Below are 27861 nucleotides of genomic sequence, written 5' to 3' on the forward strand. Positions count from 1 at the left end.
TCAGACAATCTAGAGATGATGCGGCCTTTGGCGTAGCAGTTTTAAATACCGCCACATCTCGCTCCGACCCCACCGCCTAGGTAAGGCTTGGGAATCACCTAACTGGAATGCATATGAGCAATCACTCGAAGAAGAAAAGACGGTTACTTACCTTTGTAACTGTTGTTCTTCGAGATGTGTTGCTCATATCCATTCCAAACCCACCCTCCTTCCCCACTGTCGGAGTAGCCGGCAAGAAGGAACTGAAGGGTGGCCGGGTCGGCTGGGATATATATTGGGCGCCATGGCGGCGCCACTCCAGGGGGCGCCCAGCCGACCCGACTGGGTTGCTAGGGTAAAAGTTTTCCCGACGAACGTGCACGCGGCGCGCGCACACCTAACTGGAATGGATATGAGCAACACATCTCGAAGAACAACAGTTACAAAGGTAAGTAACCGTCTTTTCCTGACTGCGAGAATCAAGTCCTTCACTGGACAAAAGCCACTCTCTTTCTTAGAGGCCATAAAACATCTTAAGAAAAAACTGTTCCCCTTTCTCCAGAGAAGAAACACAGATGATGGCTTCTACAGGCAGCAGATTCTGCAGAAGTATCAGTATCATAGATCTATTGGTCAGGTTCAGAGATAAAACTGACTTGGAAGAATTCTGGAAGGTGACACTTTGAATTCTAGGGGCAATGGGCTGGAAAATGGAAATAATCTACAGGCAACTCAGGAATAAAGTCACCTCAAATTTTAGCTGGGAATCTAAAGTGAAGAGGCTATATAAATTAGTCAGGCTGACCTGAAGAGGGCACACTTGTAGAGCTAAGTCCAAAAGTCAGAAAGCCTGAAAAAGATGGAAGGATTCCCTTCAGACTGAGTTGAGGACAGATGGCACTGGTGGCAGAAGCCACAAATAACTCAGTTAAACTGAGTGGAACCTCAATCTGGACATTTTCTATCCCTTGCACAATTTTTTTAATCTGTATATTTCTCAGCTATCCTAGAGATCTTGAAGGGTGAACACTAGCCTTAGGAACAGGAAAGTGGTTGGCTGCCAGGTCATTACTCCTCGACTACTGGAAAAGCACTTGCGGGAAATGCAAAGCTGGTATGATTTCCAGGCAGCTCTGAAAAGTGCCCAACAGAAAACTACTAGGCAGAGATCAAGAAAAAAAATAATTTCCCTGTTAGGAGGAGGAAGAGAGCTACAGAGAAACATTACCTTACAAGTGGAGGCAGAGTAAACAGAGAATATGGTGCAGTGGAGAATTTCTCAAGATGACATTTCCTGAGTCTTGAAAGGGGAAAAAATATGTAGTGCCACTGAGCCAAAGCTTAAAAAGGACCCAGTAATAATAGCACACATCAGGGGAAGGACATTTATAAGAAATAGGATCAAACTTAAGAAGTTCTTGACTATAGATGCAATGATTTCCAAATACTTATGAGAATATTTAGAACGTATATAATAAATATATTGACTTCTTGTTTTGGTGACCTGCAACTCATGTCAGCTCTGAGTATGATCATGCCACTGGAAAAAATCCTTTAAAAAATTATAATACTGGACTAGTGCTTAAGTATCTTAAAATTAGAGCCCTTAAGGATTCTTTTAAAATTACAATAGTAATAACAGCAATCCACTTTTTAAATCTGATGTCAGCCAAGCAGAGCTTCTAGAATGTTAATTTCTTTTGATAGCTTGTGCTATATGGTAAGTGAAAAGCAATCACCACATTATCTGCAAATAAAACATTCCTAACGATTCATAACATCACTTGTGAGACGCAGACAAGCATGCACAAAGTACTTCATGTTTATTAGCATTAAGTCCATTTTGAAAATATTCTTTCAGGTGCAATGCAGAGTTAACAAAAGAAGGTATTTTTTTCAAGTTGTTAAATGATAAAGGCCTGTGGATGCAAAGTGTTTTGACAAGATCAAGAAAATAGAGGACTTGTAAAATAATAAATATTTTGACAGTTAAATAAGAACTCAATATTTATATTTGAGCCTGTAGTTATACAGTCATTACAGAATTTTTGACATCTGCATCTACAGTAACATAAGTTCTTAAAGACAGATATCCTCTAGCTCTGCCACCATTAAGGAAATTCATAAGACTGCATCAAGGATTCAATAGGCTACAGGAAAAAAAAAAAAAAAAAAAAAGGATTTTGACCATTTTACTATGAGGCCTATTAATACACTAACATCAAGGAGATACAAATGATGTACTTCATAACCTTAAACTAGCTGTTCTGATCGCTTATGCATTCATTCTCTGAAAGGGAGATGAGCTAGTGTAGAAAAATGAAATGCTGACTTTAAAATGTGTTTGACTTCCCTTTTATCAGAATATATTACAGATTCTCTTCAAATCCCCCCACAAGAAGGCTACTAAACAAAACAATCGCTGTAAAATGCAAATTAGGTAAGGTTAGAATTCTACTTGATCATTAAGAGCATCTTAAATGGGTGTAAGTGTGTGTGCATGCATCAGAAATAATTACAATTAAGAGCTCTTCATATTTAAATATTACTATTCACAAGAAATTTGAACACAGGCATCTGGATAAGAATATGCTGAAAGAGACAGATCAAATTCTCCTCTACATCCAGTTTCTTCTGGGCACAGCCGAGAAAAGGGGAGGAAGGCTTCAGAATGTAAATTAATTGTAAGTTATTTCTTAAATAAATTGGACAGAAAACAAAGACAAGAATGTCAATTATAAGTAAACCAAATGGGAAAGTAATCGTACTTTAAATATTAAGCAACATATTGCTAACTATGACAAAGGACTAGGACAATGAGAATCTTTTGTATATGATAGCAAAAGAAGACTAGAGTGCAAACAAAGGATACTAAAAAAATCCACCTCTCTCACTTGATACTAGTCTATCAATAGGCCATAAAAGACTCATCTACTCCTGAATCTAATACACATGAGACAGTGTATTTTTAAAAAATATTTTTGGATTTTTCACTAACATTTTCTGAAATGTATAAGTTTAATTCTTGACAATTTCCTTGGTTAAATTATTTTGTTTGTCAGAACTACATCCCATTTCTGTCTTTTTTTCACACATTGTATGGATTTTTAATGTGCATTTATTTTCCATTAAAATATTAGTTTTCATCTTATTGGCACTTGATGGGAAAATGGTAATGCTATTTTAATGTGAGACTAATAAATAACTTTGAATCTACAGGGAAATAGTATATTTTAGTAATTCACACATACAAAAATCTGATCCATCCTATGCATCGCAGGTTAAGCACATGCTTCAGAGAAATATTTTAAAAAATCTAGTTAGTAAAGCTATGTGCAGTTAGTGGAACTGATAAAATCTCCATTACCAACATATGTCCATATAAAATGCATGCTTGGGATGGTGAGCCCTTATACCTTTAGTTCTTTAAGTCCCTGTATGTATCTCCCTTCTACATCTTGTATCTGGTCCTTAAGATCATAGATATCCTGCAGGACATAGGAACGAACCATTGCATAAAAAACGGAAAACAGTTTACAGTTGAAAATTTTGCGAAGAAAGCAGGACTTTAGCTTTGCATAATTTTCAGTCAAATGCCAAAGAGTGCAAAATAAAATATACAAAACATTTTTAAACACATAGAAATTGAAAATGCTCCTCAAATCTGTGAAAAATTCTGACTATTTTGTTATGCAACCATTGTTTGAAAACTACTAGTATTCAAAATTACTCAGTAGCATTTCTTAAATCTATCCAACAATTTCTATTATTAAAATAAAATTTGTTTCAGTACTCAGCTTCCAGTACCACAAACATTTACATATGTAAGTAATAACATTGCTATAACATGCATCTATATTTCCTCACTGTCATTAAAATGATACATCATATTTTATTTGTCTGTGTCAAACAGAAATCCCATCTCCCTCTCTATTGCCCCATCATATTAAACATAAACCCTCTTGCTTTTTCAAATCAGTAACACAGTTTACCCGTAATTCACTTAATGAAACATCAGGATCCACCAAACTGCTTGTATCCCCACTTCCTCGTCTGGATGAATTCCCACTCAGAGGAGTTGTACTTGCTGAATTGCGAGATGCCGGCTTAAAAAAAAAAAAAAAAGAATAAACTATATCAGGATTCATACTGTGATATTTTCTGAGGTGGTAGCATCCCACTTCGTGATCTCTCTCACATTTCTCATAATAAATTACTTGACAATTAAAACACTGAAAACATACATTTAAAAAATCCTGTTTTATACCTGACTTAAAATTCAGGTTCTATTATATCATACTTTTGACCAAGGTTAATTTCCAGATCTAGTTTATATCTTGGGTTTGCTATGATATATGATCTGTTTTGCTGATGAAATGTTTACAAAACACTTTGGTTGAGGTGATGTAACAGTGAAGAGAAAAACTAGGATAAGTAGCTTATCAATCATCATAATTTTACTTATATCCTACAGAAATTTGAAGTTCTGTACTTAGGTACATCTTGCTAGTGGGCTTGTAGTGCTGGAACGATCTCAAAGTTTCCACACCTTTAATAGTCATTTTAATCCCTCCCACACAAGGACTTGGAGCAATGTCTGCAACAGCAGTTAAAAAAAAAATCTGAGTTTTTCTAGTCCTGTCCCCTTCAAATTCAATCTCTTTGCTCAACATTTCCTGACATATGGGGATGAACTGTATAAATTAAATAGCTCCCTTAAGAGACACTCCTTTCCAATGGGAAATAAAGTGACAGGAACAGGAATGTTAGCTAGGCTTTACACAGAGCTTTACAAGTGTCGTTTTGCAATTAACTGTCTAAGTATTAGAATACAAACACCACTAAAACATATGGCATATAAACTTTTGGAGATGTTTCAAAATGGACTATAATTAAAGCAAGAAAATTGACTTTCAATCTTTTAACAAACATACCCTTGTGTAAATTTCAGAATACGGTTTGTCACACTTCTCTTCCAGCTGGAAAGAGGAAAAAAAGTTATTATAATTATTCATTTTGTGACTGAACAGCTGTAACACCTTTGTGTTCACCAAGCATAATGAGATGTAAACCATTTGTTGTAATCCTGTGGATTATGTACAAGGCTTCAAAACTTAACTGTTAGGCCTAAAATTTAAAAGTTCTTATTTTAATTGTAGCATTTACACAGAAATTAATGGTTATAATTAAAAATAAAACTTCAGAAATTTTAGATACCCTTTCAGGTAAAAACCTTTGTTAATATTAAATAACTGAGAACAGAAATTATTTTCAGTATTATAAATCTCAGCATAGCAATGATTGCGATGGTAAGCAAAATAGCAAACACTAACCTGTTTGGAAATCTGGTTTAGATCACAAGTGAAATCAGTTTGAGTGTCTTAATCTAGTCACCAGAAAACACATTCACGTCACAATACACCACACCATTTGTTAGAACTGGCAGTCACATCAAGACAAATAACTGAGGTTGAAGAGGGCTAATTATTTACAATACCTTACTATTTATTTCATTCAATATTTTAATTAATCAAGCTTGACCAGAAACATACACATCTGTTATAGGAATCAAGATGTATTAAACTTTTGTGTGAATGTGTTAATTTTATTACTCAGACTTATCTCAACATTTTCTTCAGTTAAAAATCCAAATGAAATGAAAGCCTAAGACATTACAAATCTATAGATTTTTAATAAGTATAAGTAGCTCCTCCAGAACAACTTATCCAATAATTGTCTTCAACACAAATATCTAATTCTTTTTGCCCTAAACTAATAGAGAAGAGTTACGAGGATTTGCATCACAGCAGAAGCAAAGTTCATACAATTTTGAAGACATCAGTTCTCCATGTCTCATGTTCTTTCCTGGTTTCATCTTTAGAGCTGCCAGTGCAACATATGTTACTACCTGAAGCAGACAGTCATGATTAAGACAATCTACTGATTGATTATCTGATAAGAGCTGTGTCTCAAAGAGTTGTAACTTAAAACTCCCTTTGAACCCAATCTTCCCTATAGAATATCAATTAGAAAATTTTTATTATGTAATTTTTATTGCTACCATAAAAACAAGAATTAAGAATCCATTCACATAACAGCAATTCTAGTAAACAAGAAAATAATGCAATTAACCACTCTCAATACATTGTCACATCCTTGTAACAGAGAATGCTAATATCCATAAAAGTAAATTAAAAAAATTACAAGCTTAAATTTCAATTTGAAACAGAACGCACATTGCAAACGACATCTACTCATGCTCTGAACATATAGCTGCATACATTGATGGCGAATAACATACATGGTGGTGACAATAATAATACTGCCACTACATTTTTTTCATCTGAACAGAAAAAAATATTTTGCTAACTTGAAGTGTGGTTCTACTCTTACAAGTAATTGTAAATTTAGTATTGGGGGGGACTAGCTGTTTACTGTATCTGAATGATTGGGACAGTCTACTAGAAAAAGGAGGGATTTTTGGCACCAAAATCTTTGCTCAGTTAAACAGAAGAAACTGATGGTAGAATGGGAGTACTTGTGGCACCTTAGAGACTAACAAATTTATTTGAACATAAGCTTTCGTGGGCTACAGCCCACTTCATCGGATGCTGTAGCCCATGAAAGTTTATGCTCAAATACATTTATTAGTCTAAAGTGCCACAAGTACTCCTGTTCTTTTTGCGGATACAGACTAACATGGCTGCTACTCTCAAACCTGATGGTAGAATGTGGCCCTGCAATTGGAATTAAGATAATTCTGTCAATACATGAAAACGAGTAGAATCCAGCTTACACTCCCATAACTGTGTGGCCATGGGATGGCTACCAGCACCCCAAACTTTTTTGTTTGTTTTTTTGCTGTCACTAAAGCAAGCAGATACTCTTTGAAAACACTCCGCAAATAAGATTTGTGGAACAAAAGAGTGCCAGTTTTGCACAGTAACTTGTTATTTCAGACTAAAACCAGAGTTTACTCTCAAAGGTTTTTAGGCTTATTATATAAAGGACACTTGAATATTATACATTCCTTACGTATTTATAGCATGCAGTGTTGCTGTAGCCATGTTGGTCCCAGGATATTAGAGACACAAGGTGGGTGAGGTAATGCCTTTTATTGGACCAACTTCTGTTGGTGAGAGAGAGGAGCTTTCAAGCTTACACAAAGCTTTTTTTCAGGTATGCATAGCACTCATACAAATGGATGCCTCAACTGTTAATGATTCCAGTACATGATAATATACAATTAGATCATTATAAATTCATGTATATCTCAGGCAAAGTACAAAATAATTTTCTGAACTGTATTAAAAAATAGCATTCCAAGAGATAAGAGATTTGTTTATGTTATTTTCTAAGAAAGAAACTGGCAGTTAGTTTAAGAAACAGCTACAAAACTAATTCACTATTGACTAAATTCTACTGTTCTGAGGTTTTTTCCTTTTTCAGGCAGTTATTTTTTTCAGTAAAGCAAGAAAACATCATTAGTAGCTAATTGTATTCATTACAATATCATAATATGCATTACACTCACACTATTTAAATCTGGGATACTGGCATCGTCCACATCAGAAACAATGCTCCCTCTGCGATTGGAACGACAAAAATAATCGGCTGCAGTTTCATTTTGATCAGAAAAATCAGTTGACTTCAAAGCCAGATTAAAAAAGGAAAAAGGAAAGATGAATTAAGGGTAGAATGGAAAACATTTTCACTGAATGAAGATAACAAAAGCCCTTTCCACTATAAGGTACAATTATATTTCAATAGAAATCAAATTTAAAATATCAACTACTGCAATTTGCTCTTGGCATTTCTTAAGTTTAATAATGATACAACGACTGAATTCCTCTTCTTACTGTTTTTGGTAATTTAAATGTTCCTACTGAAAGACTTACACATGTATATTAGTTTTAAGTGCACAATACCAATACATTTGTTTTTGTCAAAAAAGAATGTGTCTCAGATCTACTACTACTTTCCCTGTGACAATTCAACAGTTTGATCGCATTCTTAAATTATGATTTACAGCATTTCTAAGGCCACGTCCACACTAGGTATTAAAATCGATTTTAGATACGCAACTTCAGCTACGGGAATAACGTAGCTGAAGTCGAATTTCTAAAATCGAGGTACTCACCCGTCTGGATGGCGCGGCATCGATGTCCGCTGCTCTCCGTGTCGATTCCGGAACTCCGTTTGGGTTGATGGAGTTCCGGAATCGATGTAAGCGCGCTCGGGGATCGATACATCGCGTCCAGACTAGACGCGATATATCAATCCCCGAGCAATCGATTTTAACCTGCCGATGCCGCGGGTTAGTCTGGACGTGCGCTAAGGCTACTGATATCTTCCTCTGAAACAGTTAACATTTATGACTTTCACCTTTCCATTTCAATTTAAAATGAGTTTTGGCACCAACATTGTGCCAGATAAAATGGATAATGAATGACAATTGCAATTTAACACTATCTGAGATCCTTTCCCCAATCACAGTTAAAAAAAAAAGAGCTTTATAACAGTAAAGAGTAAGCTTTCTAATCACAAGTACAGCTCGGAAAACTGATCATTAAGTACAAATTTAAGTACAAAGTATCTGCAAAAATAAACAGAGCCTGGTAACAGAACAAAGTGTGGATTAGAACAAGTTATAATTATCCACATTATAATCTGGTGGACAGAGCCCTGCACGGATACAAATTTATATCCACATCCATATCTGTAAAGCTGCAGGGCTCTATTGGGAACTGCAGTGGCAAAAGCAGCAGCATGTTGGGCTGCCACTCCCAGAAGCCAGTACCCTGCACCAGCAACTGCTCCAGAATGAGAACCCCCAGTCCCAGTACCATCCCCAGTCCCGCTCACTGAGGTGGGCACCAGGCTCACCTGCAACTGTCCCTGTGGGCGGGACTGGGGGTAGTACAGTAATGCCAGAGTTGCTGCCGGCACAGGGTGCTGGCTCTGGGTAGCAGCGGCCCAAATGTACTATGTTCAATGGAAAGTATCCCTTTATTAAGCGTTTCCTGATGCTAATCATTTTATCTCAGAGCTGGAGATGTGGTCAAAGCTATGAACGTTACATGTGCATAAAAGAGTGCTGATATGACTGAAGATATCTAAATTACAGGGGGTTGGGGTTCGGGAGGGGATGCGAGGTGCAGTCTCTGGACGGGAGGTGCTACAAACAGGTGGATCCCAATTGGTGGCGCAGCAGGGCTCAGGCAGGCTGACTGCATACCGTGGCCCCATGCTCTCCCTAAAGCGGCTGTGGCTGGTTGCTACAGGCACGGTTTCCAGCCAATGAGAGCTAGGAAGATAGTGCTGGGGGAGGGGGCAGCACACAGAGGCGTGCCAGCAACAGTTGGCCACCTCCAGGAGCGGTATGGGGCCAGGGCAGGCGGGCAGGCAGGCAGCCTTCCTGAACGTCCCACTGTGCCACGGGACCTTTAGTGGCCCAGACTCGGAGATCTCAGAGGAGCAGAGGAGGCTGGACAGAAATGTTAGACAGGCCAGACCCGGCCCCCGGGACGTATTTTGCTCACCCCTATTCTAGAGCTTCTCAACAAAAAAAGTTTTTGTTTTAAATCCATGTATTTTCCCCTAATCTCATTCTCTGAAACATCGGAACCAGTTTCGCTGAAATTTTCAAAAAATATTCAGTGAGATGCAGATATCTGGCATGGAAAATTTCAGCCAGAAAAGTTAAAATTTGGCAAAGTTATAAGCAACTGAAAACAGGGTCTTATAATGGGAAGTAATGTTTAGCAAATGTTTCGTATAGGTGGCTCTACTAGTTCTGCCTATAATTATATTTCTTTAAAAATTGAATTAGCTTAAAAAGTAATTCAAAAACATTCACCCAGTACAAGTAAGGTCAACTGTCTTATTTGAGCTGCATTATAAGACATATATAGAGATGTCATACAACTCTGCCCAAGTAATATAATGGATTCCAAGAAAACACAACTCAGTGTACACACAACAAATGGGTGCACACAAGTTGTAAGTGAACAGAGGTGTCTACTTTCCTTCTCTCACAAGCAGCCCTTCATATCTGTGGAACAGTATATGCTATAATAAATTAAGTAATTAGGGATCTTAAATAAAGTTAAGGTATCACCAATAGCATCAGACAATTGCATGCAACCTGGCTCACCATGCTATCACTCCGCCCTCGGATGGCATGATTAGAGGATGTGGTACTCCCTGTTTCATTGTCTGTAAACTACAAAAATTAAAATGCATGTATTTACAGCTGATTGACTGCAGTCCAAACAATTTCTATCTTGAAATAAGTAATTCACAGAATATCAGGGAATGATACAGAGTACATAAAACACAAATTTAAAGAAAAAACAAACAGTTACCTTCTCATAACTGTTATCCTTCGAGATGTGTTGTTCATGTCCATTTTAATCAAGTGTGTGCATGCACCATGGCAGCTGGAAGATTTTTCCCATAGCAGTATCCATTGGGTTGGTTCGGGCACCCCCTAGAGTGGCGCCATCATGGTGCTCAACATAGGGCCCTACTCACCTGCTACCCCCTCAATTCCTTCTTGCTGGGTACTCTGACAGATGGGTAGGAGGCAGGGTATTGTAATGGACATGAAAACCACATCTCAAAGAACAACAGTTATGAGAAGGTGAGTAACTGTTTTTTCTTCTTCAAGTGCTTGTTCGTGTCAATTCCAATCAGGTGACTCCCAAGGCTAAGTTCAGGAGGTGGGATTGGAGTTGTTCACTGACTGGAGCACTGCTTTACCAAAGGCCGCATCATCTCTGGCCTGCTGAGTAAATCGCATAATGCACAGTGAAATATGTATGCAGGACTTCTGCTTATTTCCTGGGTCAGAACTTGTGCCAGGAACACTGCTGAAGAAGCCTGCACCTTAGTGAAGTGCACTGTGAACGGACGGGCAGGCACCTCTGCCAAGTTATACCATTCACGGCTGCAGGACGTGATCCACAAGGAAATTCATTGGGTGGAGACTGGAAGACCCTTCATCCTGTCTGCCACTACCACAAACAGTTGAATGAACTTCCTAAACAGTTTAATTCTTTCAATGTAAAAGGCCAGTGCACTGTGGATATCTAATGAGTGAAGCCTCTGCTCCCTGCTGTTTGAGTGCGGCTTAGGACAGAACACTAGGAGGAAGATGTCCTAGTTGATGTGAAATTGGGAGATAACCTTAAGGAGGAAAGCTGATGTGACCTCAGCTGAACCTTGTCCTTATAGAACACAGTGTAAAGGGGACTAAGATGTTAGGGCCTCGAGCTCAGACACCTTCCTGACTGAGGTTATTGCTACCAGAAATGCCACCATGCATGACAGATAGAGCAGGCAACAAGTCGCCAGCGGTTCAAAGGGTGGACCCATCTCTTTGGAAAGGATCAGACTGAGGTCCCAGGTCGGGGATGGTTATTGAACGTGCAGATATAACCTGTCAAGGCCTTTCAGAAAAAGGCTGATCATAGGGTTAGCAAAGACCAACTGGCCCTCTGGGCCTGGATGGAAGGCAGAGATAGTGGCCAAGTGAACCCTTATTGATCATATGGACAGTTCCTGCTGCTTGAGATGGAGAAGGTAGTCCAGTATGAATGGTATAGAGGCGAGCGTCGGGGACAAATGATGCTGTGCTGACCAGACTGAGAATCTCTTCCACTTGGCAAAGTAGGTAGTCCTGCTGGAGGGTTTCCTACTGCCAAGGAGGACTTGTCTAGCCGGGTCCAAGCAGGAGAGCTCCAGGGGATTCAGCCATGGAGCTTCCACGCTGTGAGGTGCAATGACTCGAGATTCAGGTCCTGGAGACAGCAGTGATCCTGAGTTATTAAGTCTGGGAGGAGCGGCAAGGTGCCGGGGCATCCAGGGACATTTCCACAAGAAATGTGTACCAGTGTTAGCAAGACCAGGCTGGAGCTATCAATACCACTGAAGCCTCTTCCTTTTGTATCTTGAGAAGCACCTTGTGAATGAGATGGATGGGTGGGAAGGCACAGAGGAGACGGCCTTCTCATGGGAGGAGGAACACATCCACGATGGAGCCCGGGCTGAGATTCAGGAAGGAGCAAAACTGCCGGCATTTCCTGTTGCATCATAGGGTGAACAGGTACATCTAGGGAAAGCCCCACCATTGGAAGATGGAGTTTGTGACATCTGGGCATAGGAACAACTTATAGCCACAAAATGACCTGCTGAGACCATCCGACAACTTATTCTGTACTCCCAGGAGGTATGATGCTTGCAGGTGTATGGAATGAACTACGCAAGAAGTCGCACAGCCTGAGGGCTTCCTGACACAGGGGGGAGGAGCATGCACCCTCCTGTTTGTTGATATAGAACAGCCAGGTGTTGTCTGTCATAACTGATACACAGCTCCCTGTCAAGTGGTCTTGGAAAGTCTGGCATGCTCTCAGCTCTGATATTGAGATGGAGTGTAAGTGCCACCTAAAACCAGAGGCCTTGTGTCCTGAGGTCTCTTAGATGTGCTCCCCAGTCCAAAGCTAATGCGTCCGTCACGAGTGAGTGGGATGGCTAAAGACAGGTGAAGGAGACCCCTGCACACAATACCTGTGGGTCCAGCCACCACTGGAGGGAGTTGAGGACTGGGCGAGGCAGAGACATGACGCTGTGCAAACTCATATGGCAGACCTGAGACCTGGAGCCATGAAACCCTTCTCATGGCAACCCCAGTAGCCATCACCCAAGTGGCTACATCAGCCCTGCTCAGAGCAACCTGCAGTGAGACTCGAGAAATGAACTTGCCCTCCTCAACCAGGGCCGAGAATTTGGCATGGGAGTCCTGCAGCAGCAGTTTTGTGAACTTTGCCATTGCCCTATATGTATTGTAGTAGTAGCAGCTGCTGACAATGGCCTGCTGATAAGAAACGCGGAGCTGCAAGCCACCAGTGGAGTAGACCTCTCTCTCAAAAAGGCTGAGTCATTTTGCCTCTGATTCTTTGGGGGGGGTGGGACTTGGTAGCCCTGGCACTCGCGTTAGTTAGCAGCGTCCATGACCAGGGAATCTGATGAAGGCTGGGTATACAAGTGATCGTAGCACCTGGATGGCACAAAATAATGTCTTTCATTGCGCTTAGCTGTAGGGTGCAACGAAGCTGGAGTCTGCCGAAAGGCTTTTGTGGTGTCCGCAATGGTCTTTATGAGAGGTAGGGCAATACTTGCCAGTCTGGAGGCGGCGAGGATACCCACCATTGGATCTGAATCCTCCACCACCTCCTCTGCCTGAATGCCCAGGCCCTGGGCATCCCTCTTCAGCAATTGCTGTAGGACCCTGTTGTCCTGCAGGGCTGGGGCTACCGAAGTGCCCGCCAGCGCTTCACCCAAAGAGAGAAAGGAAGAGACCCCCTCAAGGAATGGCTGCTCTCTTCCCTCCACACCCACAGTGTCCTGTGGCACTTGGAGATCCTGGGCTGGAGCCGACACAAGCAGTGCAGTGCCCCTCAGTGCCGGAGCTGTATGCGTTGATGCCGAGGCTGCCAGTGCCAAAGTTGTCAAAACTGGAACCAATGGTGTCGGGGCTGTGGGTGCCGAGGTCATCGGAGCTGATACCACTGAGGCTGGCGTAGGGGCTGGGATGGTGACGGCAAGGAGCGATGGAGCTACTCCCAATCCTGTCGATGCTGATGGTGCTGGGGGGAGTACAAAAGTGGCCAAGGCACTGATGCTGCCCTGGAATGTGACCCTTGGCTCCAGCCTTGGCCTTGGTGAAAGGCCCAGTAAGTTCAAAACAGCCACTGTGCCAGGGGCCACCACTGCATGGGCCATGGTGCTGGGTAAGGGTGTCAGTCTCTTGATGACCTGGACAGTCTACTTCTGATCCTACGAGATCGAAAGGAGTCCAACTCTGACTCCAAGGTCTCCAAAAAGGAGGACCATGGAAGAGTGATATTTTGAGGCACGGAGGGTCCACGCCAAGGGCTCAGGGACCGACAAGGCTGCTGATGCTGTTCTGGTGCTGGGGAGCGGTGCACCGGGGATGGAGACTGCCGGGACATCATTGCAGGCTTTCCCCTTGGCAGTGCTGAGGGAGCGACCGGTGCCGGTGACCTATCCCGTCTCAGCGGGGAGAACAGTGCCATAAGTTGGAGCAGGTCCCGGGCTGCCTCAAACACCGCTAGGGTCGACGGGAGACATAGCTGTTGACTCAGCCTCGGCAAGCAAGAAGGGTTCAGATCCGACTGTCCTTCCACGGGGGCAGGAGTTGACGCGACCATCTCTGGCAGTGGGGACAAAGTAGTGTGGCCCGACTTGGGTCTCACAACAGCCAGCTCCATGGGTCTAGCTGTGGTGGGGGGAACAACCCCCATCCGGCCACCTCTTCTTCTTCGGCACTGGCGATTGAGACTGCTGCCTGCCTGCAGCATGTGAGCCACGAGCAGAGCCATGATGGTACTGAGAGTCCTTGTCTTTACTTGGCACTAATCCCTGTGCCGACAGTTCCAGGGCTCTGTGTACTGAGGAGAGGGTACTCGGCGCCGGGTCCACCGACCCAGGGTCGAACTGGGGCCTGAGTGCCGCTTCAGGTGCTGATCTCTATTTTTCAGTGTCCTGGGGCAAACCCCCCTGCAGATCCTACAGCAATCCTTTTGATGGCTCTCCCCCAGACACTTCAAACACAAAGTGTGAGGATCGCTTCTGGGCATACACTTGTTGCAGACTTCACAGGCTTTGAAGCCAGGAGACCACAGCATGCCCTAGTGCTGGGACAGAACTGGAGGGAAACCCCTCCAAAGGAAACTTAAGTTATTCACGTAGCTGAAGTTGCATAACTTAGCAAGTTTGCAGATGACACTAAACTGGGAGGAGTGGTAGATACACTAGAGGGTAGGGATAGGATACAGAGGGACCTAGACAAATTGGAGGATTGGGCCAAAAGAAATCTGATGAGGTTCAACAAGGACAAGTGCAGAGTCCTGCACTTAGGACGGAAGAATCCCATGCACTGCTACAGATTAGGGACCGAATGGCTAGTCAACAATTCTGCAGAAAAGGACCTAGGGGTTACAGTGGACGAGAAGCTGGATATGAGTCAACAGTGTGCCCTTGTTGCTAAGAAGGCTAACAACATTTTGGGCTGTATAAATAGGGGCATTACCAGCAGATCGAGGGACATGATCACTCCCCTCTATTCGGCACTAGTGAGGCCTCATCAGGAGTACTGTGTCCAGTTTGGGCCCCACACTATAAGATAGATGTGGAAAAATTCGAAAGAGTCCAGCGGAGGGCAACAAAAATGACTTATGAGGAGAGGCCGAGGGAGCTGGGATTGTTTAGTCTGCAGCAGAAGAGAATGAGGGAGGATTTGATAGCTGCTTTCAACTACCTGAAAGGGGGTTCCAAAGAGGATGGATCTAGATCAGGGATCGGCAGCCTTTCAGGAGTGGTGTGCCGAGTCTTCATTTATTCACTTTATTTTAAGGTGTCATGTGCCAGTAATACATTTTAATGTTTTTAGAAGGTCTCTTTCCATAAGTCTATAATATATAACTAAACTATTGTATGTAAAGTAAGTAAGGTTTATAAAATGTTTAAGAAGCTTCATTTAAAATTAAAACAAAACACAGGCCCCCCCAGACCGGTGGCCAGGACCCAGGCAGTGTGAGTGCCACTGAAAATCAGCTTGCGTGCCGCCTTCGGCATGTGTGCCTTAGGTTGCCTACCCCTGATCTAGACAGTTCTCAGTGGTATCAAATGACAAAACAAAGAATAATGGTCTCAAGTTGCAATGGGGGAGGTTTAGGTTGGATATTAGGAAAAAAAAAATTCTCACTAGGAGGGTGGTGAAGCACTGGAATGGGTTACCTAGGGAGGGGGTGGAATCTCCTTCCTTAGCGGTTTTTAAGGTCAGGCTCGACGAAGCCCTGGCTGGGATGATTTAGTTGGGAATTGGTCCTGCTTTGAGCAGGGGGTTAGACTAGATGACCTCCTGAGGTCCCTTCCAACCCTGATATTCTATGATTCTATGATCTGAGTACCTGCCAAAAAAACAAACACCACAATTCTCTCCCCCCTACCCCTTGGCTCTAGCAAAGGAAGTAGTACTTTTTCTAGCAGCTATGTTTTAAGCCTGGTTTAATTGGAAGCCTTTTCCCAGTCCTCAATTATGGAAGAAACCCTTAGTGTTAAATATTAGATGCAATTTTTGTAAAGGCCAAGGTATTTGTTTATATTTGCAACTGTGATCTACAAAAGGCAACAGATAATACACACTGTACCTTCCTGCATCAAGCCCAATTTCATTCCAATCTGTACTAAACTATGTCAGATTATGTTCTAGCACATGAAGCTGTGACATACCAAATACACCACAGAAAGTTGTTATGGTTGATAGGGAAACATTTATGATCTCACTGGCAATGAACTCATCCATTTTTCCTCTGAGAAGACAGCTACCAGTTTATCTGCAACTGTCAGGTGCCACCAGCCTATTTCCTTTCTGATGCATAGGACCTCTCTCTCTCAATTTCTAATATGGGTAAACCAGAGAAATGGGATACCTACTTCTCACAAGATGCAGGCACCAAGCCACGCCACAGTTTTCTTCTTTATGAAATGTTGCTCTCAATAGAAATGTAATGACTCTGTCACTCCCATGCTTCAGCTATTATATTAATGTTAATATTTGGCAAGACTGTCTTCATGCTTCTAGCTGAACTTTTTAAAGTAACATCTGGTAACAGTGATGGAGTTCTATATATGTACTCTTTTTCAAGATTTAAAAAAAGTATATCATTCATTTTCAACTTTAAACCTTTTTAAGGAAGGAAAACCTTGTACAGCAACTTCTACAGTTGAACTGTTTGAGTAAATATTCTCGTTTTTGTTAAAATTTTATTAGTTGATTTAATTTTTCTGAAGCAGAAACAAATATCTATAGCTCATGTATTTATCACTAGAGTGACCTACAGTACAAATGCTCATGATTATTGTGAATTAGTCAAATAAGAAAAAAAACACACAATCATGCAAGAGGGCTCACCACAGGACTACTTCGAGCTGAGCTTGCTCTTGAAGAATAACTACTATATTCAGATGGCTACAGACAGAAATTATGAAGTTGTAAGTTTTTATACTTTTCAGTAATCTTTACATTAGTAACACAAATGTTTTCAGAAAAGATGCTAATTAGACTTACAGCATGAGAGTTATATGAGCTATATAATCCATCACCACACAATGATGCCTGGGAAATAAAGGAAATGGATCGTTTATATCTAGTGTCAAAGTAATTAAAACGTGACGACCTCAAGTCATGCAAGATAATTCTACTACTGTGCAAGCCAACTTCACCCTTATGATATTCAGTTTCCATGCATTTTCCACTAAAGGCTGTACTTTTTGAAAGAGGGTAGGGCCAAACTTGTATTTCCTTTTTGTCATCACTTCCTCCCATCATGCATGCATTTTTAAATAGTATTTTAAACCTTAACTTAGGGTGATCAGATGTCAAAACTGAAATATCAGGACGGGGGGGGAGGGGCAATGGGAGGGGAGGCAGACCACTCACCACCACCCCTGCATCAACTGGTGGCAATCCTGTAGGCAGCCCTGGAGTGGGGGCAGCAGGCCCCAGCCCCCCCATCCCGCTCAGATCCCACAGGGGAATGAACGGGGCTGTTGCTGACTCCACCCCAGGGCCGCCCGCGGGATTGCACCAGCTGGACAGCCAGCCCAGACGCAACTGGCCAGGAGCTGGGCGCAGTGTGCGCGCTGGGTCCCCGCAGCAGGCCCGGGCTCCGGGGGTTCGCACCCTGGGCGCCAAAGCCACAGCTGCCGAGCGCCACATGCTTGGCCAGCAGCCGCTTCCTCCCGCCGCGGCAGTGGGAGCTGCAGCAGCAGCTGCTCCCAAGTCCCGCTGCCCAGGTGTGGAGAACAGCCGCCGCCTGGCCCCATGGGCCGCCTCCCTGCTCCTCCTCCAGGTACCGCCCCGCCCGAGTCCTGTCTGCGCTCGGGGCCGGACAGGACTCTCACTCACCTTGGCCCTGCACTCTCCTCCGTCTTCCAGGCCTCCCTCCAGTGCCTGGGGAAGAGGCGGGGATTTGGGGAGGGATCCAATGGGGGAAGAAGGGGGTGCAGTAGCCTTTGCTTGTTTGTGCAGTGTCCTGACCTAACATCAGTCGGGACGCGGGACAAACAAGCAAATATTGGGATGTCTGGTCACTCTACCTTAACTATGTTTAACAAAAAGATTAAAACTGAAAATTTAAAGTGCAATTTAATATTTATGCTGTTTATCTTTCTGAATTTCACTCAGCTTGAACAAAAACTAGATGAGTGCTTCACCGAAGATGCTATCTATGCCTACAAGAAGGCTTCTCCCATTGGCACAGATAATCAACCTCCACAAGAGGCGGTAGTTATGCTGACAAAAGAAGCTCTCCTGCAGTACAGTAACTCCTCACTTAAAATCGTCCCAGTTAACGTTATGTTGCTGATCAATTAGAGAACATGCTCCTTTACAGTTGTGCAATGCTCCCTTATAAAGTTGTTTGGCAGCTGCCTGCTTTGTCCACTGCTTGCAGAAATAACAGCTCGTTGGAGCTAGCTGGTGGGGGCTTGGGACCAGGGTGGACTGGCAACTGCCCCCCCACCTCCTCCCTTAAGTTCCTTGTGCAGCAGCCACCCAGCAGGCTATCAATTGCCAGCAGTTCTGCTCCCTCCACTGCCACATGCTGTTCCTGCCCTCCGCCTTGGAGCTGCTCCCGGGAACCTCCTGCTTGGTGTGCGGGGGAGGGTGGGGAAGAGGAGGAGAGAGGGGCTAATGTCAGGGTGTCCCTCTCCCCACTGCTCCCGCTCCTCCCTTACCCCATCTCCATAGAGCAGGGGGGACATGACAGGGCTCACGACAGAGGGAGCTTGCTGACAGCAGCTGCTGTCTCAATTTGCTGATCTACTTAAAAAGGCAATGTACTTAGAGTGGGATCAGTGTACTTAAAGGGGCAATGCACATTTCTCCCTCTCACACACATGGTGTGTTTCTGTCTGCCATGCTGTCTCCCCTCCCTCCATTTGTGCTGCCTTGTAGAGTGTAAGGCTACATTAACAACGTGTTAACCCTTGGGGGCTCAGCAGAGTTCATCATTTAGCAGTGAGGCATCCCTTGGGAAATATCCCACTCTCTGACTTCACCACCTCAACCAAGCTTCACAATCATCATTGCTGTATACAGCATTGTTTGTTTAAAACTTGTGTGTGTGTGTCTGTCTGGTCTGGTGACAAAAATTTCTCTGGAACCTAAACCCTTCCCCCATTTAGATTAATTCTTATGGGGAAACTGGATTCACTTAACATCGTTTCACTTAAAGTCGCATTTTTCAGGAACATAAGTACAACGTTAACCGAGGAGTTACTGTAATGACAATTTCAAGAGATCAAAAATCATGAGATTTTTTAAAAAAGATTATATTGTGTTTCTTAGGTCTCTCGATTTTTGAACTTCCCCTGCCCATCCCCCGAGTGCGTGCATGTGACAATTAGCGTTGCTCACTACATGTACTAGATAAGTTGATTTTGGCCCCTGCAGCAGGAGCTCTCACCCCCACTTCTGCCCATCTCCTGCCAGCAATTAATCCTATCCTCTAATCACTCATCAGTTCTGTCTCCACCCAACCCCCCCCCCAATTTAGCTCCCCCTCAGTTCAGTTCCCTCACCACCATCCCATCAGTTCAGCCCTCGATCCCCATCAACCCCCACTGCTATCAGTTCAGCACTCACCCCATCTGCTCAGAACCTACAATCAATACAGATCCCTCCCACCACCTGCAATGTCAGCCTCCAGGCCTCAGCTCTATCCACTACAGCAATTTCTAACTAAAATTAATCCTGACTCAAGATCTCTGGATAGAACTCTCAAATGTCAGGATTTTTTTTTTCTTAGAAATCATGACTCATGATTAATTCACGAGAATTGTGTGTCTGCTTCCATTAACACTGCTGTCTAGACAGGGGGTTAGGTCAATATAACTATGTTGTTCGGGGTACTAAGTCACTCAGACATAGTTATACTGACCTATCGCCCTGTGCAGACCATGCTATGTCAATTGGAGGGCTTCTCCTGTCAACATAGCCACTTCTCATGGAGGTGAAGTACCTGTGGATTTTTCATACCCTTGAACGATGTAGTTATATCAATGTAAATTTATAGGGTAGACCTGGGCTTAAGTGTCCATGTAGGCAGAAATAGGATGATGAAAGAATTCTTCCATTGACCTAGCTACTGCCTCTCAGGAAGGTGGCTTACCTACAGCGCCAGGAGAATCCTCCTCTCGCTGCAGTGAATATCTACACCAGAGGTGGGAGAACTACGGCCCACGGGACCATCCTGCCCAGTTCTTGAACTCTTGGCCAGGGAGGGCAGCCCCCAGCCTTTCCCCTGCTGTCCCCCTTCCCTCACAGCCATGCAGGCAGCGCTCTGGGCATCAGGGCTGCGCGCTCCTGGAGGGCAGAGCTGCAGCATGTCTGGCTCCAGCCAGGCAGCGCGGTGGCCACACATGCTACTCTGAGTGGCATGGTAAGGGGGCTGGGGAGTTGGATAAGCATGGGAGTCCCAGGTGTCGGGGCAGTCAGGGGATAGGGAGCGGGGAGGGGTTGGATGGGGGTGGGGTCCCAGGGGGCAGTTAGGGGACAAGGAACAAGGGGATTGGATGGGTCGGGGGTTCTGAGAGGGGCAGTCAGGAGGTGGGAAGTGCGAGGGGTCAGATGGGGGCAGTGGCCAGGCTGTTTGGGGAGGAACAGCCTTCCCTACCGGCCCTCCATACAGTTTTGAAACCCCAATGTGGCCCTCGGGCCAAAAAGTTTGCCCACCCCTCATCTACACGGAAGCACTACAGCAGCACAGCTGCAGCTACCTCACTGCAGCAGTTTAAGTACAGACATAGCCAAGAGTGGGAGGGATTAAAAACAGACTCTTCAGCACCTAAGACTTGAAATCCCTTATCTTGAGAAAAGCTCTGAAACTTGATGTGGCAGATCCAGCATACAAAAGAATTTTCAAATATTTCATTTTACTAATTTGCACAACAACAGTACTTGAATTATTAATGTGATTATATTTATTTCGCCATAAATTCAACTTTAGTTTCATGAACAGTCTATACTTATAGAGCACTTACAAAAATATAGATCTTAACATGAATATCAATCTGAGTTTTTTGAATTATTGAATATTTTTCTACTGATCACAAATATCTTGTTTTTTTATTTCATAAAAATAAAGTTATGACTGAGGGTATGTCTACACTACCCGCTGCATCGGTGGGTAGCGATCGATCTATTGGGGATCCATTTATCGCATGTAGCATAGATCGTGTGTAGCATAGATAAAATTGATCCCCTATCACTCTACCATTGACTGCTGAATTCCAGCTCGGCAAGAGGAGGAAGCAAATTCGATGGGGGAGCTGTGGCAAACAACCCCGCGCCGTGAGGATACGAGGTGAGTTGAACTAAGATAAGTTGACTTCAGCTACGCTGTTCTTGCTATTCTACACTAGGCAGTAAGATGAAAAAAAATCACTAGAACTAATGAAATGTGACATCAAAAGAGCAAAAACTGAAAGTTAACCTATTGGGAAAAGAAGAGTATCAGGGTTTAAATTTTCTTTTTACCAATAACTTAACTGCAATGATTAATTAACATTTTGGATAAAGAAAGCTTTTGTTAAAAAAGCAACAGCATTGCTCCTTAAATTGAGAGGGTAAGTTGGCAATTAACATCCCTAATACTCCCTAGCAAAACCAGAACAGATGATGTTTGATATCCCTGATATTTCTAAAGTAAAAAACAAGCAGAAGAAGTCTCCTGCACTCCAGCCTCCCTTGATAAAGAAATGAGCTGCAAGCCCAATTTAAAAAAAATCTTGTGGAAGTCACCTTTCAGAACATCTTCTGTATTCCTATACATTTCACATTATCAGAGCCATGCAAGCATTAGCTTTATTTTAAAATACAGCATGAATGCATATGCAGTTCTCTCAAACTACAGTCATCTGAATGCAGGTTTAAGGCAACCATGCAAATTGACTCATACGAACCAAACTAGCACTTCTTATCAAGCTCCTGTTTACAGTAGGAGACACCTATAAAAAAAGCATAACTACTTTTATTTTTAATAAAACTATTAACATATCAAAAGTTAGCCAAAAAGCTTTTTTACACTGTACTAACCCTATAGGTCTTAGTAGTTGCCAAAGCACCACTGTAGAGAGAAGAGGAGGACTGTGATGGGGGGAAAAACACAATAATTTTGGCTGCAGTACAAGGAAAGATTTAAATCCATTGTTTTAGATTTGCAACAAAGCTCTCGGAATCTAATGAAACAGGTAAAACTTAGATCTAGTACGATACCATTTTAAAGAAACCATACATCTTGACATACGGAAATTTATAATATGCTAATTGAAAAGAATTAGTATTTCTATGGTAAAAAAGTGGCAGGAAAAAAAAAGCATGGAACAGAGGACTGGATAGCTCGATCTTGCAATTTCTCCCCTTGGTTACGGATATAAATCTGAACAAAGTCTACAATAGACAGAAATTGTTATCCTCTGTTGGTGGACCAGAAGTTTATTATTTGCATTATGATAACACTTATAGTCCCCCATCATTGATCTGGGCCTTATCATGCTATGTTCTGTACAGGACATGTGTTAAAAGTTCCTGGTTTCAGAGTACTGCTACTAAAGAAAAGACAGCTATCTATCTATATACTAGCTGTTTGAGATGTGAGTCAGATACTTATTCCACTCAAGTGTGTGCACGCCCCATGAACAGAATTCGAAGAACTTTGCCTAACAGTACCCATAGGGGTGGTGCTCATAGCCTAAGCCCCTCCCCTGGTTATTTAAATAGCAGTGTCACCTGATCATACTAGTTCCTTCACAACAAACATCAAGAGATGAGACTCTTATACAGAAGGCACCATGGGTGAGTTGTGGAATACACATCTGCATACAGAGTTCAAAGACCAACAGTTATCATCCAGACAGGTAACCATCTTTTCATCTTTGATTGGTTCAGTCGTATATCCCACTCAAGTGATTCACAAGCTATATCAGTGGGAAGTGGGCTTAAAATCTACTTAAAGAAAAACTGCAGAACTGCCTTCCTCAAGTTTGCATCTGATGTAAATGCAATTATACTAGGATAGCATTTGGTAAAAGTACATACACAGGAAACTAGGTGCAAATGCTCAATATCAAAACATCACTGATAAATGTGACTGATGTTGCTTAAACCCTAGTTGAATGAGCCCATAGTCTTTGTGGAGCCTGAGCTACTGCATATGCTGTTATAATACAGGAAGTTATCTGGAAATAGTCTGTGTGGAGACCACATGATCCTTCATCCTGTCTGCATAGGAGACAGAAAAGTAGAACAAATAAATGGTTTAGTCCTCTCCAAATTAAAAGAGAGGCACATCATCTCATAGCCAACGAATGAAGGTGCTTCTCTTCTGCACTTCAATGTGGCGGCTTAGGAAAGAAATACCAGTTATTTGGTTAATGTGAAACCACTTTACACAAAAATTTAGAATGCAGCGCTGGGACTACTTAGTCCTTGAAAAACAGAGTAAATGGTTGGATCTGCCATTAAAGCCTGCAGCTCACTTACTCTTCCTGCAGATGTGAAAACATGAAAGGCGCAGGAGAGAGGGACAACAAGTTGCCAGGGAGCTCAAATGGAGAACCCATAAGGGCAGCCAGCACAACATTAAGGTCCCACAAAGGAACTGCTTAGTTTGGAATGATCCAGCTTTGGTTTGAGAATAAGCTGAGAAACAAGTGGGATTGGGGAAAAAGGAATACATCAGTGCCAATCCCCAATTCAGGTGGAAGGCATCAGTTAAGGAGCCTGGACTGAGACCCACTTGAGAGCAAAATTGATAGCACTTCTTGTTATCTCATTACAAATAGGTCAATAGCCAAGATGGACCTCAGCAAACTGATCTTCAGAGACTATTCACAATTTTTGGAGAAATTCCTGCTGATGTGATCAGGAAATGATTCTGGACCCCTGGCAAATGAGATTCCAGGTCTTCGCCTCCATATTTAAGCATCTCAGGATGAATGCCATCAAAATAAGGTGCCTTGTTGTTTTTCATCTTCTGCAACGCTTTTTTAACTTCTTCAATTTTTACCTTTGGTGCACACATACTTTAGTGGAATACACGTCTGCAACCACTCAAAGTAGCACAAGAAGTGCCACATCTTGGGAAAGTCTGTTGGGCTAGTTATGAACTTGAGGACTAAATGTTTTTCCAAGATAAGGAAAGATGAGCAGAAAAGTTTTATTTTTAGTACCAATTTATATTTATGAAGCTGTAAAGAGGTTGGATCAAGTAAAATAGACTAATTATAAGAGCTTACAATAACAGAAAGGTTATTTAATTTAGGCACATTTCACAAATCAAAATAAATAATTATTTTACAGAAAATTGTAAAAAATTGAACTTTTGGCCTCTCATTATTCTGAATGATTTCCCTAGTCTGCCAGGGCAATTCAGTTAAAGCTTGCCTTGAAAAGAATATAAGTAAATTTAAAACTCAATTTAAAATCAAACATACAGTAATCAATTTTAAGTGGTTTAGGTTATGAATTATCTCAAAACATGCAGGAAACAAAACTGCTTCTATGTTATTCATCAAGCTCCACAGTGACAGAGAACAGTCCCTCACAAATTTATCTGAGCAGCAATGTTAAAAACTAAGCAAGCATTCCAAGTTATGCTAATATTAGTTTTAATACTCCAGAATCTTAAGAGGAAAAATACATGCATAATAATTATGCAGAAACCAAAGTACAGACAGACCCGAGTATGGTAGGAAGAGATTGGTTTGCTATGTCTAAGGCTGCTATAATTTCTTTGGTCATGGTAAAATCCACTCTGTAAAAAATAAAAAAAATTGTACATAAAGTTATTGTGAACAAGAATTAAACCATAATGATGCCCAGACATCCCCAAACTTGTAAACAGACATTAAAAAAGTTCTCTCTCATTTTTTTAGGGCCAGGGCTCAAAATTGGTGCAATTTTCTGAAGGAAAAATGGCACACAGTTGTTTTTTTTAAAAGAGTACTCTTTAAAAAAAATATGGAAAATGACAACATTTTGAAAATGCCTCATCCAGCCAGGAGAAGAAAATATGGGTTTGTTTTTTGCCCCACGCAAAACCAAGGAATGTCCTTGAAAAACCTGACAAGGAACTAATTATTACTTCAAAAACTTGACAATGTCAAATAATAATAAATCAGAACACATTTATGCTTATTTGTTTATCAGTTTCCATTAGATAATTTGTTGAATCAGAATTTGAAAGTAGAGAGAATTCATTAGTATGTAATAGTCAGTATCTTCACTATATCTTCAAAACACTAGTGAAAATATTTAATAAACCAGGCACCAATCCGACAAACACATAAGCACATACTTTACATATGCTTAACTTTACAACTGTGAATAGTCTCACTGACACTCACTAGTGGAGTTAAACGTGTTAAGTGTGTGACGGATCGGGGCCTGACTATCTTTCTTACACCGCTGTTCTCAGAGAAAAACACACTGAAAGCTTATTGATTACATTTCTGATTATCTATATTGTGGAACTTATAGACTCATAGACTCATAGGTCAGAAGGGACCAATATGATCATCTAGTCTGACCTCCTGCACAAGGCAGGCCACAGAACCCCACCCATCCAATTTTATAACAACCCCTAACCCAGGACCGAGTTATTGAAATCCTCAAAATTGGTTTGAAGACCTCAAGCTGCAGAGAATCCACCAGCAAGCGACCCATGCCCCATGCTGCAGGGGAAGGCGAAAAACCTCCAGGGCCCCTGCCAATCTGCCCTGGAGGAAAATTCCTTCCCGACCCCAAATATGGCGATCAGCTAAACCCTTAGCCCCCTACTTTCTTAACTATAAAAGTGTGTGTGTTTAAAAGGATCAAAAAGCACTGATCAATATTTTCACTGCAATCAGTGCAACTCAGTGGGAAGTAAAGAACAATATATGCACACCCCTTTGCCAAACTGGCTATATCTCTGTGCATGCACGCACAAAGACAGCGTGCAAGGGCACATGTATTGGGATGTAGCAAATTGTGGCTCTTTGGAAAGAGTGGCATTTTAAAAAATGTGGCAGAAACTATACAGTGCTGTGAAAATAAGAAAATATTTCAGTAGTGAGAGAAAAGTATAGATTCAAGGTGTGATTTTTCAAAGGTGGCCTAACTCTGTGCTCATTTAATCAATGACTCATTTATCAGGCTGGGACCTTTCGAAAATACCATCCTAAATATATGTATTTTTTAATTAAATATTTCCTGTCAATATCTTATTTTTTAAATGTACACTTGGACATTCTACAACCGCTTTCTGGAGATCACAATATTCCCAACACCTTTTTCAAAAAAGTCACTGATATGGTGTCAAATGTTTATGGCAAACTTAACCTGCACAACAGAATTTAAGCTAAAGACACTCCCCGACTTACACAAATGTTCCGTTCCGGAACGCCTTGCGTAATTCGAATTTTGCGCAAGTTGGAAACATATATCCGACCATTACACACAAAAAAACACTCCTATTTTTAGTTTATAGAACTTTTTCCATAAGCACAGATTTGCATACATCAGGTTTACGTAACTCTGGGAATATCTGTACTCACTACTGATAGAATCAGCGGTAGATATGAAGTAGGTTCCTCTGTCCCCTCAGAGCAAATGAAATGAAATCAAATGAAAAAAACTGAAAATAAATTTTCATCCACAGAAGTATTACTATTGCAAATATTTCCAAAAGCTTAGCAAAGACCTCTTTGTATATGATTGAAATTCTGCTCTGAGTAGTACACACATAATTCTGCTGACATGACTGGAGTTGCAATCAAATCAGATATGATATGGGCCAAATTCTGCTCTGAATTTGGCCCATACCATCACATATGTCACCTAAATTTCTTTTACTATAACCAAGACATGCATAGCCCCAGTATAGTAAACATATATAGAATTTACTTGTAAAGGACGCTCTATACTTATTTAGTATATTCATAACAAATATTGCATGAGAACACTAACCAAGAGATCTTTATGGGAACTAGAAGACTTCTTTATTCCGTGAAAGTCACTGTAAGCAGGATTCTATAAGTAAAAAATTTAGCAAGTAAATACTAACCAACAACAGCATCTTCAACACCAGAGCATAATAAAAGAAGGAACATACAATTCTTAACAAAACGCTCACCATTCTGGAGGAGCATGGCCATAGAAAACACTGACCTACCTAGTTAGAGGAATGGGGATTGGGCTAAAATACCAGATGCAGGTTGCTCATATCACTAAACCCAGACGAAGGGTCAGATGAGTGTGACTGCAACTTCATCGGTCTTGAGTTATCCAGTAAAGACAACCAGTGTTCAATATTCACAGTAGTTCTCAAAAAAGTAAAATGTGCTAATTTGAAAAAATAAGCTTAAAGATAAAAGAATATTAATAGTTTATTCCTTTCACCTACTTAATCTCATGGTTTATTCAAAGTTTATGGGTGTTAATTTAGTTTGTTTGTTTACAGATTCATGTTAGTAACAAAAATGTTTGATTCCTATCTCTGCTTAAAGGGATCTGAACAGTCCCTGATCCCTGTGTTTTGAGAATTTAAGATTTTTTGGGGTTGTTGAATCTAGCCCTTATGATTTTGTGACCCAAATGTAACAGATAAATCTTTTCTTCCTCCATTTACAGAGAGTCTGAATCAAGGGGCATGAATTACTTACAGCCCAAGTCTCAGACACAGTGCAAAATCTCAGCACGCTCTGCAATGAGAAGTGGAAGAAATCCTTCCTGGACAGGTCTCTGAGCTG

General features: G+C 41.8%; 1 protein-coding gene across 12 annotated transcripts in view; it reads right to left on the minus strand.

The window, feature by feature from the left end:
* The window catches only part of LRRFIP2 (LRR binding FLII interacting protein 2), a 125842-nt gene that overhangs the window by 41969 nt on the left and 56012 nt on the right, over positions 1-27861 (minus strand). For 4 of the 12 annotated variants that reach the window (XM_050937979.1, XM_050937983.1, XM_050937980.1 and 1 more), the window contains 3 exons: positions 4914-4958; positions 3972-4085; positions 3396-3467 (listed from right to left, as the gene is read on the minus strand). In XM_050937979.1, the coding sequence (XP_050793936.1) occupies positions 3396-3467; positions 3972-4085; positions 4914-4958 (231 nt within the window). Of the gene's footprint in view, positions 1-3395; positions 3468-3971; positions 4086-4913; positions 4959-7513; positions 7628-10135; positions 10205-16978; positions 17036-17134; positions 17183-22032; positions 22078-22165; positions 22217-24809; positions 24885-27079; positions 27143-27861 lie in introns of all 12 variants that reach the window. The other 8 variants (XM_050937981.1, XM_050937984.1, XM_050937982.1 and 5 more) reach the window with 3 other exon arrangements.

Source organism: Gopherus flavomarginatus, chromosome 2, assembly GCF_025201925.1.
Source record: "Gopherus flavomarginatus isolate rGopFla2 chromosome 2, rGopFla2.mat.asm, whole genome shotgun sequence".
Taxonomy (NCBI): Eukaryota; Metazoa; Chordata; order Testudines; family Testudinidae; genus Gopherus; species Gopherus flavomarginatus.